At 44.7% G+C, this 16,003-nt stretch overlaps 1 protein-coding gene across 6 annotated transcripts in view; it reads right to left on the reverse strand.

Moving 5' to 3' along the window:
- Window positions 1-16,003, reverse strand: part of GALNT13 (polypeptide N-acetylgalactosaminyltransferase 13) — a 391,024-nt gene that overhangs the window by 217,825 nt on the left and 157,196 nt on the right. For all 6 annotated transcript variants that reach the window (XM_068245768.1, XM_068245769.1, XM_068245766.1 and 3 more), the window contains exon 2: window positions 5,477-5,645. In XM_068245768.1, coding sequence (XP_068101869.1) covers window positions 5,477-5,645 — 169 coding nt within the window. The remainder of the gene's footprint in view (window positions 1-5,476; window positions 5,646-16,003) is intronic.

Raw genomic sequence — 16,003 nt, forward strand, 5'->3', positions numbered from 1 at the left:
ATACAAAGATAAATAAACACTCCTTCAAGCCTATGAGCATTTCAGTGCATGCTTTTCACCATTCTATTTTCATAACTAGAGTTATACAGGTGGCAGCCATTACTTCTGAGCTTAGTAGGTTTTAGATCTTGTGTGTGTTTGTCATCAGCTACCCTCCCTCACAGGGGCGTCGTCTATGTGAAATCTCACACAAGCTGAGATCACCTCCCCTGTGACATTATCAGTAGCAGCCTGTGTTTTGTTTTTGATCTCCTCCACCAGTCTGCCGGATTCTGACCTTGCAATATGAAAGGTAGGGAGGGGTTCCTCCAATAAATGTAAAATATTTTTTATTTGTCATCATGCAGCTGAAAAAAGGCTGCTATTCATTATTATAATTTAGAGAATAGATTTTATTTCTGAAATCTTGTATTTTTAATTTGGGTCCACTTTAATTTAAAACCAAAACCATCCAGCCATTGCCTGGATGGCCCATTCCCAGAAACTGTCCATTTAGTGCATCGGGCCCAAAATAGGCTGTTCAGCTAATCCTTCTGAAAGCTAGTCTCATTTTTGTCATTGCAGTTCCTTAAAAACACACAACAAAAATACACATAAAAAAAGCTTATTACAAGCAACAGAGCCTTTGTGTCCCGGATTCCCATTAATCCCGCTCATATTGCTTGTTAAGATTCGGCTGGTTGGCTGCAGAATAGAATTCCCTGTCTGTTGCTGCTCACAGTTCACCTCGGGCGTATGGTCAGGATGAAGCTGTCTATTTTTAAACATACAAATAACATCCTGTCTTTAGGGGATACTTACATTAGTTAAGCAACCTCTGGAGCTGAGCGGCGGAGATGTACGTCGCCGCTGCCACAAACGCAGCTCCGGCCGCATCGTCCTCCACACATGTTTAATGAAGAAGGAAGTCATTTGTGTCTGGTTAAGACAGTAAATGTATTGTGATCCGGTGTGTATTCTGTTCCCCTAGTGACAATGCAGAGCTGTTTATCATTTACAGCATGAAAGAGGGATAGAATATAATATAAAATGCACAGGAGATCACTGCCATCAGCTAAAGCTATATGCTATTAGGCTTCATGCAGCAGGCTAATACAGATGATAGTTCAGTGAATGTTTGCCTTAGGCAGTCATGGTCTGTGGCTTACTGTTAAAGCTGAACCTCCCACATTCCGCCTGTTGCTGCTTTAAATCTGCATTTTTTTATTTTAGTGTATTTGACTTATTTATTTAGTGCCCTTATGTCTCCATACAGCTTTCTCTGGGGCCCCTGGGTGCAGGGCGCAGAAGCAGCACCCTGCACCTACCGCCCGCTTGATTGGATAGTGTACTGGTTAACCACTTTATGACAACCTGACTTATAAAAACATCCTGCTAGAGCCTCTTAATGGCTCCAGGACGTTTTTATAAGTCAGACAGTGCTGCTGCCGCTGTGAGCGTGCATGTGCGTGCTCCCGCGGGTGCACATGCACGTGAAAATTGTGAAGGAAAAACACACAAAAAAAAATACACCTTTATTTTCGAAATGATATATTGTCACCATACTTTGTACTAGGGACATAATTAAAATCTTGTGATAACCAGGACAAATAGGCAGATAAAATGTGTAGGTTTTATGTACAGTAGCAGTGTTTATATTAAAACCATAGGGGATGAAATTGGAGAAATTGTGTATTTTTTCATTTTTTCCTTGTATTTCCCTTTAAAATGCATAGAAAATAAAGAAATTACTGAAAACAAATATCAACCCCAAAAAGCCCAATTTGTGGTGAAAAAAACAAGATATATATCATTTTATTGTGATTAGTAGTGATTAAAGAGTAACTGTCAGGCTGCAGAAGCTAATTTAAACCTCTATTCTCCTGTGTTAAACAGTTTAGACAGAAGCCAAAAAGACATTACTAAAGATAAAGATCTCTCTTACATTTAATGTGTGCTTATCAGCACATCTAAGCTCCTAAGGAGGACGCAAGCCGCATTCCATACTGCAAAGCATTCTGGGGCCCTCCCCTCGGCTGCTAAGGAGAAGACGGGATCAAGTTTCAGCAGCTTCTAACGCAGTCCAGCCACAGCACAGATAAATCTCCGGGAAGATTACTCTGCAGGAGTCCGCTATTGTTCCTAGCCACATGGCTCATTAATATTCACTGCACACTGTGTTATTCTGTACGAGCTGTTCTGTGATCAGAAGCAGGCAGGACATGACGACACATTTGGCTTCACAAACATGGAACCTGCCATGGGCTGTCAGGAGCATCATTCTCTGCATATACTATATAAAAATTCTGTGAAATCCAAACGTGGACAGTGAAATGCATATGTAATGTAAGTACAGCCAATCTTTAGCTACTGATATATGTGTTTATTTTCTCTGAGACCTTATACCTAACAGCTCCTCTTTAAGCTATTGGCAAATTAAAAGGATGAGCACTGAAAGTTCAAAATCGCTCTTGTCCGTTAAGGTAAAAACCGCCTTGCGGTGAAGTGGTTAAGGGCACCGCCTTTTGACATGGGAGACCAGAGTGCGAACCCTGGTTAGGGTCAGTACCTGTTCAGTAAGGAGTTTAAGGCTGCTTTCACATCCGAACGTTGTGTTTTATGCGACGTTAAGGTGGCACAACGTGCCCCTAACGCAACGCATGGTGGTGTTGAAGTTTGACGTTATATAGAGCCGCGTTATGCGTCCCTTGGTGCGTCGTTTTCATTCTATACTGATTGAACGAAAACGGCGCATGCGTCAAATTAAAAAAAACAAAAACAAACATTACTGAGCATATGCAAACATTCTAACGCAGCTAAATACGAGTATAATGCACAGCATGCTGCACTTACATTTAACATGCAGCGTTATTCTCCAACGCAACGTGGGCACTGTGGACAGCCCATTGATTTTTCATTGCTGTGAGTTGTCCTGTGTTACGAGCTGCTCTAACGTGCGACTTTAACGTCCTTATGTGAAAGCAGCCTAAAGCAAGACTCCCTAACACTGCAGGGTGGCCTCTTGAGTGCGTCCCAGTGGCTACAGCCCAGTAGCGCTATGCAAATGTTTGGATTATTATATCCAGCAGGTACACTGTCTGTTGACAACTGTATGGCTATACCAGTGTAACCCTTAAGAAAATCAGCATCCCAAGAGAGCTGTACATGCCTCTCTTTATGCTACATATATAAACTCTTTAAAGTAGACCTGAACTCTTGCACAGGACAGAAGGAAAACAGAGAGAAATGCCCCCATGTGTGTATTAAGAGAGTTTAGCCTGTCTGATTCCCCCTCATTCGTGTCTAATCACAAGTTGTAATTTGATCTCTCCCCTGTGTCACATGACTGCCACGGCAGATAAGCTCATTTGAATGCACAGGATGTTAACATGTCTGCTTCCATGTAAGCAGGAAGTAGAAACAGTGCAGATTTATTTTAGGATTTGTATCAGGTGTAACAGAAAAATGTTTTCCTTTAAAGGTTATTATGCTGTTGTTTAACGTTTAGAGCAGAGAGGACGTTCTGAGTTCAGGTCCGCTTCAAACATTTCTGGATGGTTGGCAATGCTGCTACAGATGTGTCCATCACTGGATATTAGCGATCAGCAAAATAACGAAATACAAATCTAATATGTTTCTAAGCCCCAATAAAGGACCAAAAGGGGTCAGTGAAGTACAGTTACATGTGACAGCGACAGTTCCCCAGAAGTTGAGCTAGTCTCTAGGACCTCTGAGACACAACACAAACTAGTAGTCTCTGTGAATAGCATTTTAGGACATAGGACATGCTAAATAGTAAATAGATGGAGTGATCCTTAATGTTTGGGTTACCAAATAGGCAACCACTATAGAGGCATCGTATGAGTTTTCCAATGTGTTCTATGGGGAAAACTCATGCGATTCTGCTAAGTGTGACCCTGGCGTAAGGAGGCTTCCCACTAAGTCCTCTGGTCAACCGTTGCCGCTCGCGGACCCTTCAGCTGATTGGGGATCCACTGCTCTTCTAGGACAAGTGCAGGTATGCTATACACATGCAAGCAAGGCTGCAACTGAACAGTAGCATGGAGCCGACCGTGCATGATTGGTTTCGGCTTATTGATCAGGCACTGCCATGCTTGCACAGGTGCAGTACAGATGCTCTTGCACTTAACTACCTAAGGACCGCGTCACACCAATGGGCGTGACCGCGGCGGCAGCCCCAGGACTGCCTAACGCCAATTGGTGTCAAGTCCTGGGGCCGGCTACTGCAGGAGATCGTGTGCACGGACGCGCGCGCATCTCCGCTTGGAAGGAGGAGCTCTGCTCCGCCTTCTGTCTTCCAGCGGCGAACGCCGCTTGGAGACATCAGAGGGCGAAACCGCCGTCTATAAACATAGTACAGCGCTGCGATCTATTGCAGCTCTGTACTGGGGACACGGCTGTCCCCCTGGTACACAAGAGAGTGATTGGCTCTCATAGGCTGAAGCCTGTGACAGATGATGATCGCTATGATTGGCTGGCTCTGGGATGGAGGGAGGGAGAGGGACAAAAAAATAAAACAAATATGTAAATTTAATCAAAAACAAATACAATAAATATTTGTAAATAAATAAACAACAGGGGGGGGGGGGGAGTGGGGAATTAGACTCCACCAACAGAAAGCTCTGTTGGTGGGTAGAAAAGGGGGGGGGGTTCACGAGCCGCAACAGGGGAATAGAGGACACCTTGGGAAGCCTCTTTCCCTCTTCTTAGGTAAGTAAGTGATTTTGTACTTGAGCTTCATCTCAGGCACACTTTTTTTTTTCATCAACCAAAAGGTTTATTGAATATAAAAGGATCATTACAGAGTATATAAGTACGTAGAAAAACAGAGTTCTTAGATACTTTACAAAGCTGTACATAGGAAATATGAACACAATCTGTATAACACTACTTACATGAAAATAGCAGATGGGAAGGGTTACCCATAAAAACAGACATATTGGTATAGGCATATGGGAAAAGAGAGAAGGAGAGTGTAGCAAATGTAGCGGACCTCTAGCTGTGTAGGAGCTGGAACGCCAGATGGTTAGGGAAGAGAGAGCCAGAGTTCAAGAGCAGTAGTGAGTGGACAGTTGAGTAGGATAATGAGTGTTAGTAAGCATAGATCAGTTAACAACATGAATTTGTCTATATAATGCATCAATTGACTTTGTCCAGCCATCTGTCCCAAATTTTGTTAAATTTAGATGGGCATCCCCTATGCTGATATACCATTTTCTTAATAGGAAGAGAGTTCCTTACTTTAGTTTTCCAGTCAAGAAATGTGGGACATGAAGGAGATAGCCATCTAAATGCTATACATATTTTGAGCATGAACATGGAAGCTCAGGCACACTTTAATTGTTCAGGGATTTGCTCATTCCACCTTTTTTCCCTCCTGGGTAAAGCTAATCAGCAAGTGAGGAGTATTTTTCCCTAATAGACTGGCAAGTAGGACCTCTCAGTGCTGCTTTAGAATGGACTCCATTAAACTTACCCTTCCAGCCTCACATCTGGCAGACTTCTGTTCAATGCGATCAGATCACTGGCCATGAGGTTAAACTGATTGATTTTGAAAAGTTCTTTCATCTTCTCCTGGTCATCTTTGGGGATGAGCACCGCTTTCCCCAACTCTCCAGGGCCTTCCTGGCTTCTGGAAATCACAGCTGAAATGGAAAAGAAAAAAGTTTTTACTTAGCCCCATCACCTCACACATGATGTAAAATAGTCATTGCTGTCATGAAAAACCTTCAGATTGCCCAAAACAGATATTGACTAGTATTGGTGTTCCATATAGAATTCAGAGCACCCGAATAGTTCTGAACACCACACTTCAGCACCATTTCAGTACCCAACAAGCAGACAGGGTTCACTACTTACGCTTCACAACCTGTTTCACGTGACTCTGATACTTCCTCCTTCCAGCTTATGTGAGCTTCACAGCCCGTTTCACATGACTCCAATACTTCCTTCTTCAGGCTTGCATGTGCTTCACAGCCCGTTTCACATGACGCCAGTACTTCCTGCTTACCTATGCTTCACAGTCCGTTTCACATGACGGTGGTACTTCCTCCTTCCAGCTAATGTGTGCTTCACAGCCTGTTTCACATGACTCTGATACTTCCTGCTTACCTATGCTTCACAGCCCGTTTCACATGATGGTGGTACTTCCTCCTTCCAGCTAATGTGTGCTTCACAGCCTGTTTCACATGACTCTGATACTTCCTGCTTACCTATGCTTCACAGCCCGTTTCACATGATGGTGGTACTTCCTCCTTCCAGCTAATGTGTGCTTCACAGCCTGTTTCACATGACTCTGATACTTCCTGCTTACCTATGCTTCACAGCCCGTTTCACATGATGCCGGTACTTCCTCCTTCCAGCTAATGTGTGCTTCACAGCCCGTTTTACATGACTCTGATACTTCCTGCTTACCCATGCTTCACAGCCCGTTTCACATGACGCCGGTACTTCCTCCTTCCAGCTTATGTGTGCTTCACAGCCTGTTTCACTTAACTCTGATACTTCCTGCTTCCGGCTTACCTGTGCTTTACAGCCCGTTTCACATGACGCCGGTACTCCCTCCTTCCAGCTTATGTGTGCTTCACAGCCATTTCACATGACTCCGATACTTCCTACTTCTGGCTTATGGGTGCATCACAGTCCGTTTCACATGATGCAGATACTACCTCCTCCTGGCTTATGTGTGCTTCACAGACCGTTTCACATGACGCCAATACTTCCTCCTTTCGGTTTATGTGTGCTTCACAGCCAATTTCATAGGACTCCAATAATTGCTCCACCCGACAAAGGAAGGAAAAAGAATCGAGTCATTTGAAAGCAGACTGGGAAGTGCAAGTAGTGGACTCCACTGACCCTTTCTGCTTGTTCAGTACTGATATGGTAATGAAGTGTGGCATTCAGGACTATTGGAGCAGAAGTGTGGTGTTCTGTTCAGGACGAATTTCATATGCCAAGTTGGAACACCAACACTAACATTAAGAGTGGCTCTATAGTGGGTTGCTACATACTGCAATTATATTTTGCCCAAGAGAGTAATTTTGAATTTGTATTGCAGCTGGCCCACAGGCCCCTTCCATCCTACAAGATGGGCAGAGAGTGAGCAGTGAGCTATAGAGAATATAGAGGACAGGTGCATATTGTTGGAACTCAGAGGAGCGAAGATAAGCACAGCTACCACTGTGCCAACACTCTGCATATCCTGGGGCTAGTGGAGCACAGGGTGAGAGCCACTAGACCACCAGAGATGCTATAATGAGGATGGGGGCCACTAGCCCACCAGAGATGCTATAATGAGGATGGGGCCCACTAGACCACCAGGGATGCTATAATGAGGATGGGGGCCACTAGCCCACCAGAGATGCTATAATGAGGATGGGGCCCACTAGACCACCAGGGATGCTATAATGAGGATGGGGTCCACTAGACCACCAGAGATGCTATAATGAGGATGGGGTCCACTACTAGACCACCAGAGATGCTATAATGAGGATGGGGGCCATTAGACCACCAGAGATGCTATAATGAGGATGGGGGCCACTAGCCCACCAGAGATGCTATAATGAGGATGGGGCCCACTAGACCACCAGGGATGCTATAATGAGGATGGGGTCCACTAGACCACCAGAGATGCTATAATGAGGATGGGGCCCACTAGACCACCAGAGATGCTATAATGAGGATGGGGTCCACTAGACCACCAGAGATGCTATAATGAGGATGGGGTCCACTAGACCACCAGAGATGCTATAATGAGGATGGGGCCCAGTAGACCACCAGAGATGCTATAATGAGGATGGGGCCCACTAGACCACCAGAGATGCTATAATGAGGATGGGGCCCACTAGACCACCAGGGATGCTATAATGGCAAGTGGCATATTAGACACCAGGAAATTGTATAGGGGAGGGATGAGGAGCACCAGACATCCAAGTTGGACCGCAACCTGGTCCCGGTTTTATTCCCCCAGTTCCCCCCCGAGCTAATGAGTGGGCAATCTTGACAGTTCCTGTGTGCAGGAGACATTGGTATGGTCCAATAGAATCCTCTGATGTTCCTCTTCTAATAAGCAGTAACTTTCTATGAAAATCATAGTTTACATGCATTGCCAGGTTTCTAGGAAAATGCAGACAATGCAAACATTGGCATTTTTTGACAATTCCAACTCTCTCAAAAAGTCGATATACCTTTAAGCAGGCAACGTGGTAGCTCCCTAGCTCCTGCTGTGAAATACATCATTGCATCTGGCGGCCCCCATGACACCTCCCGCTAGCGTTATTAGTTAGCTGTCTTACAACAGCTAGCGATAACTGGAGCGGAATCCAGGTTTTCACAACATCAGCTGATTAATTCTTCCACCTGAATTCCTGTTCTGTGCAGAGGTGACACATTTAAAGCAGAAAAAGAGAAAAAAAAAACCCCTAAAGACCCTGAAAATGGCTTTTACCGACTTTTCTGAGCCACCCGAGCTGTTTAATCAGAGTAACCTTTTCAGGAGCATGAAGCGACACCAGCTTGTGTCATGGCGGCTGGAGAGCTCTTACCGATAATGAAGGGCAGAGAATGGTTTGTAAGTGGTGCTCATCAGCACAGCCACAGTCCGCAGCCGTGCTACTTCTAATAAGCTAGTTATATAAGGCAGCCTTTGTATCTAGACCTACCTTCCGCTCTGCAGGTCCGCCATGTCACAGTGCGGAAAACTTTTTTTAAAACCGCTATGGTACTTGTTAACACTGTTCTTCTATGCAGCTCAAGGCTAAATTAGCCAGTATTTTTTATCATTCACAAATATCCCAACATAGAGGAAAATTTATAAAGCCCATCACTATTGCAGCACGGAGGTGTAGTGGATAGCATTCTAGCCTTGCATCACTGGGTCTCTGGTTCTAAGCTCACCCAGGGCACCATCTGCACTGAGTTTGTAGGTTCTCCCCATGTCTGCGTGGGTTTCCTCTGGGCAGTCTGGTTTCCTCTCACATCCAAAAAACACACAGATAAGTTAAAGGACAACTGAAGCAAGAGGGAGGGATATGAAGGCTGCCATTTTTATTTTCTTTTATTCAATGCCAGTTGCCTGGCAGTGCTGCTGATCCTCTTCCTCTAATACCTTTAGCCATACACCCTGAACAAGCATGCAGCAGATCAGGTGTTTCTGACATTATTGTCAGATCTGACAAGATCAGCTGCCTGCTTATTTCTGGTGTTATTCAGACACCACTGCAGCCAAATAGACCAGCAGGGCTGCCAGGAAACAGGTATTGGTTAAATGGAAATAAATATGGCAGCCTCCATATACCTCTCACCTTAGGTGTCCTGTAATTGGCTTCCCCCTAAATTACGCTACACGATACATACATAGACAAAATATGACTATGGTAGGGATTAGACTGTGAGCCCCTCTGAGGGACAGTTAAAGAGGAACTCCAGTGAAAATAATGTAGTAAAAAAAGTGCTTCATTTTTTACCATAATTATGTATAAATGATTTAGTCAGTGTTTGCTCATTGTAAAATCTTTCCTCTCTCCGATTTACATTCTGACATTTATTACATGGTGACATTTTAAATGTGGGCAGGTTATGTAGCTGCTCCTAGCTGTTTTGGCTGTTAGAGACAGCTGTAAACAGCCAATTCCTGTCTGTGAACATTGTTACATTGTGGCAGTTTGCCCAGAGTACCGCGGTACTCAGAGCTTCTTGTAGGAGGGGTTTCAGCACAAAATCAGAAACAATACTTAACCTGTTGAGGACTGCAGTGCTAAACCACCCTAGTGACCAGGCCATTTTTAGTAAAATGTGCCACCGCAGCTTTAAGGGTAAGCTGCAGGGCCGCACAACACAGCACACAAGTGACCCCCCCCCCCTTTTCTCCCCACCAACAGAGCTCTCTGTTGGTGGGGTCTGATCGCCCGCAGATTGTTTTTGTTTTTTTTACAAATATTTTTGTTACTGTTTTTATTTTAAAAAAGTATGTTCCTTTAAATATATTCCCTCCCTCCCTCCCCACAGCCAGCCAATTATGGCGATCGGCTGTCATAGGCTTCTGCCTATGAGAGCCGATCGCTCTCCAGTGTCCCAGGGGGACAGCCGTGTCACACGGCTGTCCCCAGTACAGCGCTGCTGCCGATCGCAGCGCTGTACACGTAAATAGACGGCGATCACGCCGTCTAACAGTCTCCCGAGCAGCAATAGCCGCACGGAGACTAAGGGCGGGGCGGAACTCCGCCCCCCAAGCAGGAGATGCGCACGCAGGCTGTACGCGATCTCCTGCATTAGCTGGCCCCAGGACTTTACGCCAATCGGCGTTAGGCGGTCCTGGGGCTGCCGCCGCGGCTACGCCCATCAGCGTGACGCGGTCGGCAAGAGGTTAAGAGCGACACTGATCTAGGATGTGTATGAGCCTTAAAGGAGTTCTGTGGCCCTTTTTCTGATTGCAATTTAAATGAATGGATATGTTCCTTTAATAAATACAAATCTTTTTTTTACCTCTCTTGTGTTGAAAAAGCGGTGCTGTCTCTCTCCAGCTCCTTTCTAACTATTCGTCTTGTTAGACGACTATTTTCCTGCCGGTAGAGGCAGACTAACAGCAGCTGTTCCTCCCTGCCTTTCCCTCCCCCTGCTTTCCCTTCCTCATGAGTCATCATTGACCTTTGTGCACCTCCAGACAGCAGGGGGAGGAAAAGACAAGGAGGAACAGCTGCTGTTAGTCTGCCTCTTCCTGCAGCACAATATTCGTCTAACAACACCCAACACTTTTTCAACACAAGAGAGGTAAATAGAGATGTATTTATTAAAGGAACGTATCAATTCATTTAGATTGCAATTAGAAAAAGGGCCAGAGAACCCCCTTTAATTTAGCCAACATAGGGCTTGATTTACAAAACGGTGCTAACTTTAGCACTGGCCCTTAGCACGTCTAAACTCAGTTGAAATGTGAGAAGTAGTGATCGTGCGCAAAGTACCACGCGCAAAGATTTGCTCGCGCACTGCACAGAGCGCAGGGCGCTCCGCGCGAAGTGCCCACTAAAGCCTATGGGATTTAGCGCGCGCATAGGACTTTGCGCGCGCAAAACTTTGCGCACGGTACTTAACGCGCGATCTGATTGAGAAAACTGGTGCTAACCTACTTAGCACCCTGGTTAGCACGCCTTAAGACTTTAGACGTGCTAAGTAGGTTAGCACCGCTTAGTAAATCAAGCCCATAGTGCATCATTAAAGATGTCATCAATGACATTGAGGCCGATTTTAGGTCTGACCTGTGCGTTTGTCGTGCGATGACCTGTCCCCATCGCATCGCACAAAATGTCAATCATATGACCCTGCGGTAGAGTGCATCGGCAGGGTTGTATTCATTGCGCCCCCCACCTGCACCTCCTCTAGTGACATACTCCCAGCTGGACAGGAAGTATGTCGCTGGGATTTCCCGGTTCTATTTCCATCATTCTGTGCATGTCGCTTCACTGCCACCACCAACATTTTTAAAATTCGACCATTGACTTACATTACCTCTGCCACTGCTGTGTCGCCGCTGAGGTCCAACTGTAACGTGCTGTTGACTTTGCGGTGGATCAGCAGCGGATTGGGCACTTCCGGCACAACAAGACCCGGTAAGTGTGCTAGGTCCCATTGCCTTAGATTGCGTTACCCTGCGGTAAATCAGGGTAACGCAACGTAGGATTTCAATGCAAGTGTAAAAGGATTTCAATGCAAGTGTAAAAACACTCACTAGATTTCTGAAAAATCTTTCTAAGAATGCTATTTCAGCAAAAAAGCAGTGTGTGCTCCTAGCTTCTGTCAGAGCTGTGCGTTCCATCTACACTCGGCAGAGTTCCTCTTTAATGCACCATGTACACTGAAATATTTACAACTCGGAGAAACCGGCTAATAAATCTGTTAAGCACAACCAAATTATGATTAACAATATCCCTGATGCGAGGGTCCTGGAATGGGGTCAGGCAATGCATTGTTTCATTGACCTCAATAAATAAGAGAGACACCAGTGCAGAGTCAGCAGGTGATAAATGCAGAGGCGATACTGCTTCCTTCTTGGCAAGCACTGTCACCTGCATCCACTTATGCAGCGCCCCGCTCCGGCCTGCCCGCCCAGAGGAGCCCCCATCCTGAGCGCTGGAGGAAGCATGATGTCACTCATCCGCTACATTACTTACATTTACCCAGACTTTGATTAGCCATTTATTATGCACTTCCAAGTATCATTCCGTAATAGAGGCAGAGTGCATATTAATCACTCAGCTATGAGTAAGGGGAGAGACACCCTGCTAGGAGCCATTATATATTTAATCTGCTCACGTCAGCATCCCGTAGAATGTAAATAATGCAGCAGTCAAAGGATGCAAGGCAGAGACCCCCCGGATTACTGGCACTGCGCCCCCCTCTGAGATCACTCTCACACAGGCAATGTTTTCTGTAAGGGCCTCTGCATTGTGTAACAAAGGAAAGGGCGAGGTGTAGTTAAAGTGCTTTAAAGGGAACCTAAACTGAGAAGGATAAAGATTTTTCCTTTTAAAATAATACCAGTTGCCTGACTCTCCTGCTGATACTGTGTCTCTAATACTTTCAGCCACAGCCCCTCAACAAGCATGCGTATCAGGTGCTCTGACTGAAGATTTAGACTGGATTAGCTACTACAGCCAAAGAGATCAGCAGGACTGCCAGGCAACTGGTATTGTTTAAACATCCATATCCCTCTCAATTTAGGTTCCCTTTAAAGCAGATCTGAACTTAGAACTGTGGGAGACATCATATGCTCGCTCCAACCTGAATAATCAGAAATACCTTAAAGAGACACTGAAGCAAAAAAAAAAATTATGATATAATGAATTGGTTGTGCAGTACGGATGCACAACCTTTAATGTTACTAGAACATTAGAAGCAAAGAAAATATTCTCATATTTTTATTTTCAGCTATATAGTTGTTTTTTTTTATAACATTGCAGCATTCTCTAATATTTGTAGTTTACACACTACTCAAATTTCTAAATGAATTTACAGAGCAAGCCAGTGAATTTTTGACCTGTCCTCTGCAGAAGAAAAAACAATACAATGACTAACACTTGAGATAATAAGCTTCAGAAGACCGAGCTCTCTGCGACTTTGAAAGTCATGGAGCTCAATGGCTCTTTTGCATAGACACAAACTGGACTTTCTTAACTCTTCCTGTACTGGAAACAATATTAGACTTATGTCTCTGCTCCTAATGTTTTATTTCTTATTTTGTTTTGCATAACATTTTAGTAAGAGACACTTAAAAGAGGGGTGGAGGCGCCCAATGCATAACAGATAGGCTAATAAGCTATACATCTTATAAACAGAGAGGGAATCTTACCTCTCTTGAAGAATTTAGACCAGTTTATTGAAAAACAGGTCTTTTATTCAAGCACATAAAATTGACAACGCGTTTCGCAGGTACTTGTCCACTTCTTCAGGTCAGTGAAAAAATCAGATGCCTTAACTTTTATGGCTGTGTAGCAAGCATGAGCGCCCTGTTTTAAGTGTCTTATCATACCTCTTTTAGAGGTGATAGTTTTTTAGTTGTCCTAAAGAACTTCCAGAGTGCGACCACCCAGTTCCTGTCACAGACCTGGGAAACCGAGCAGGGATGGGTAATTTCCCGCCTGCTCTGACGGTGGTTGCAAGGATTTGCAACCCACCTTTGTGAGTATACATCCTTAGCAATTTGCTTTCCTGAATCTTACATGATTTTGCACCATTGGGCTTCTGGTTTCCTTTTGTCTTTTAGATGAACCTGGGGTTGTTATAATCACAGGAACCATCGACAATCTATTTTAGTAAAAGGGCTTTGTTGGTCCTTTGTAGCCTCGTACACACTCCTAGGAGTTCTGGTTCACCACAAGCTTGCTGGGTAGTCTATAACTTCACTGGGCTCGATTCACAAAGCGGTGCTAACACAGTTAGAGACTTTAGGCGTGATAACCATTGCACCACGCTGGTGAAAAGCCAGTTTAGGCGTGCTAAGTTTAGGCGTGCTAAGTTTAGGCGTGATACGTTTAGATACGTTTAGATCGTGCGCAAAGTCCCGCACGCAAAGCAGCGCCATTAAACTCTATGCGGAGTGCACCAGACTTTGCTAGCGCAAAACTTTTGATCAGCTGTGCACTGCGGTGCTAACCCAGTTGGTGCTTAAACTTATCACGCCTAAACTTATCACACCTAAACTTATCACGCCTAAACTTATCACACCTAAACTTATCACACCTAAACTTATCATGCCTAAACTGAGTTTAGGCGTGATAAAGGGCTTTTCACCAGCATGCTAACTGTTAGCACCACTTTGTGAATCAGGCCCATTATCTCATATAAGTTTATTTTTGCTTCAGGTTAGCTTTAAAGTGGATCCGGGATAAACTTTTACTCATTGCATAATTGTGTTCCTTCCATATAGTTTATAGGGCATTTCTCAATCCAAATACTTTTTTAGTTTTGTTTTAATACTCTAATTCCATATAAACTAATCAAGCCTTGCCCACAGCTTCAGAGTCTCTTGGCACTTTGAGAGCCATGTAGCAAGGGCTTATGGGGGCTCAGTCTGGGCAGGAGGAGGTTACTAGCCAGAGATTTCAGAGGCAGAGGGGAGGAGGGAGGAGGAGAGGGGAGTGAATTTGTCACAGGCTGAGGGCTGGAGATGCTATCAGCTTGCCTGTGTGTAATGTGACAAACAAAACATGGCAATTCTTGTATTACAGGAATAAATAATCATAAACTGTTGAAGCTGTTTTCAGCTAGATTTGCTGTTTAAATTATCTAAACTTTAGATAAGATATATAGACAAGTCACTTGTGATAGTTAGTTTTTCATCTCGGATCCACTTTAAGGGTTAAGTACCCCATCACTGTTTTTCTATTGTGCTCCATCAATTTAGTTACTCCCCTAACCTTGTCCAAGCCTCCTCTACTCTTCCACCACCAGTAATTGACAGCTGCTACATTTACTGCAGCGGTGTCAAATGTATTGTGCTTATACTGCAAAGCATGATGGGAACGGCTGTCTGGAGAGCGGTGATTTGCTCTGCATCAGCGATAAGCCTTACTGGTCTGGTGAGTATTTTATACGCTATTCAGGTCCGATTTAATATTACAAAATGAAAGCCGAGTCTTTCTGGCCTCTCCATGTTGTCTGAACTCCATGTGATCCCAAGTGCAAGGAAATTGAAAGAGGGGCATTTTACCTTCAAACCAGAAAAATTACTCTCGCGGCCCGACACACACATTGACATAAAAACAGTACTTGCAAATCATGGCCTACTACACCCAAGGTGGAATGTCGTAGGCCATGATTTGCAAGTGCTGCATTTTGTGTCAATGATTTTAATGTTGTAACAAGCAATTGTTTAAAGACTTAAAGGACTACTGTAAGGGGAAAAAGAGTTGAACTTACCCGGGGCTTCTAATGGTCCCCCACAGCAGTCCAGTGCCCACGCAGCCACTCACCAAAGCTCCGGTCCCCACCTCTGGTTCACTTCTGAAATTTCCAGGCTTGATTCACAAAGCGGTGCTAATCTACTTAGCACGCCTAAAGTAGTTTAGGCGTGATAACCTTTGCACTAGTAGGTTAGCACCGTTTTCAGGAATAAAACTCACGTGCAAAGTTTTCTGCGCACAAAGTCCAGTGCGTTCAGAAAGTTGCATAGGGTTTAATGGGTGCATACAACTTTACGAGCGCAAAACTTTATGCGCACTAAACTTTGCGCGCGCAAAGTTAATTTCGCGCGAGTTTGCTTTTACCACACCTAAACTGAGTTTAGGCGTGACAAAGGGCTTTTCACCAGCGTGCTAACAGTTTGCACTGCTTTGTGAATCAGGCCCTTCCAACTTTAACGTCAGAAAACCACTGCGCTTGCGCGGCCATGTCCTCACCTCCACTGACATCACCAGGAGCGTACTGTGCAGGTGCAGACTGTACTGGGCCTGCGGTATATACTCCTGGTGACGTCAGGGAGAGAGAGGGCGTGGCCACGCAAGCACAGTTG

This window comes from Hyperolius riggenbachi, chromosome 7, assembly GCF_040937935.1.
Source record: "Hyperolius riggenbachi isolate aHypRig1 chromosome 7, aHypRig1.pri, whole genome shotgun sequence".
In the NCBI taxonomy this organism is placed as follows: Eukaryota; Metazoa; Chordata; class Amphibia; order Anura; family Hyperoliidae; genus Hyperolius; species Hyperolius riggenbachi.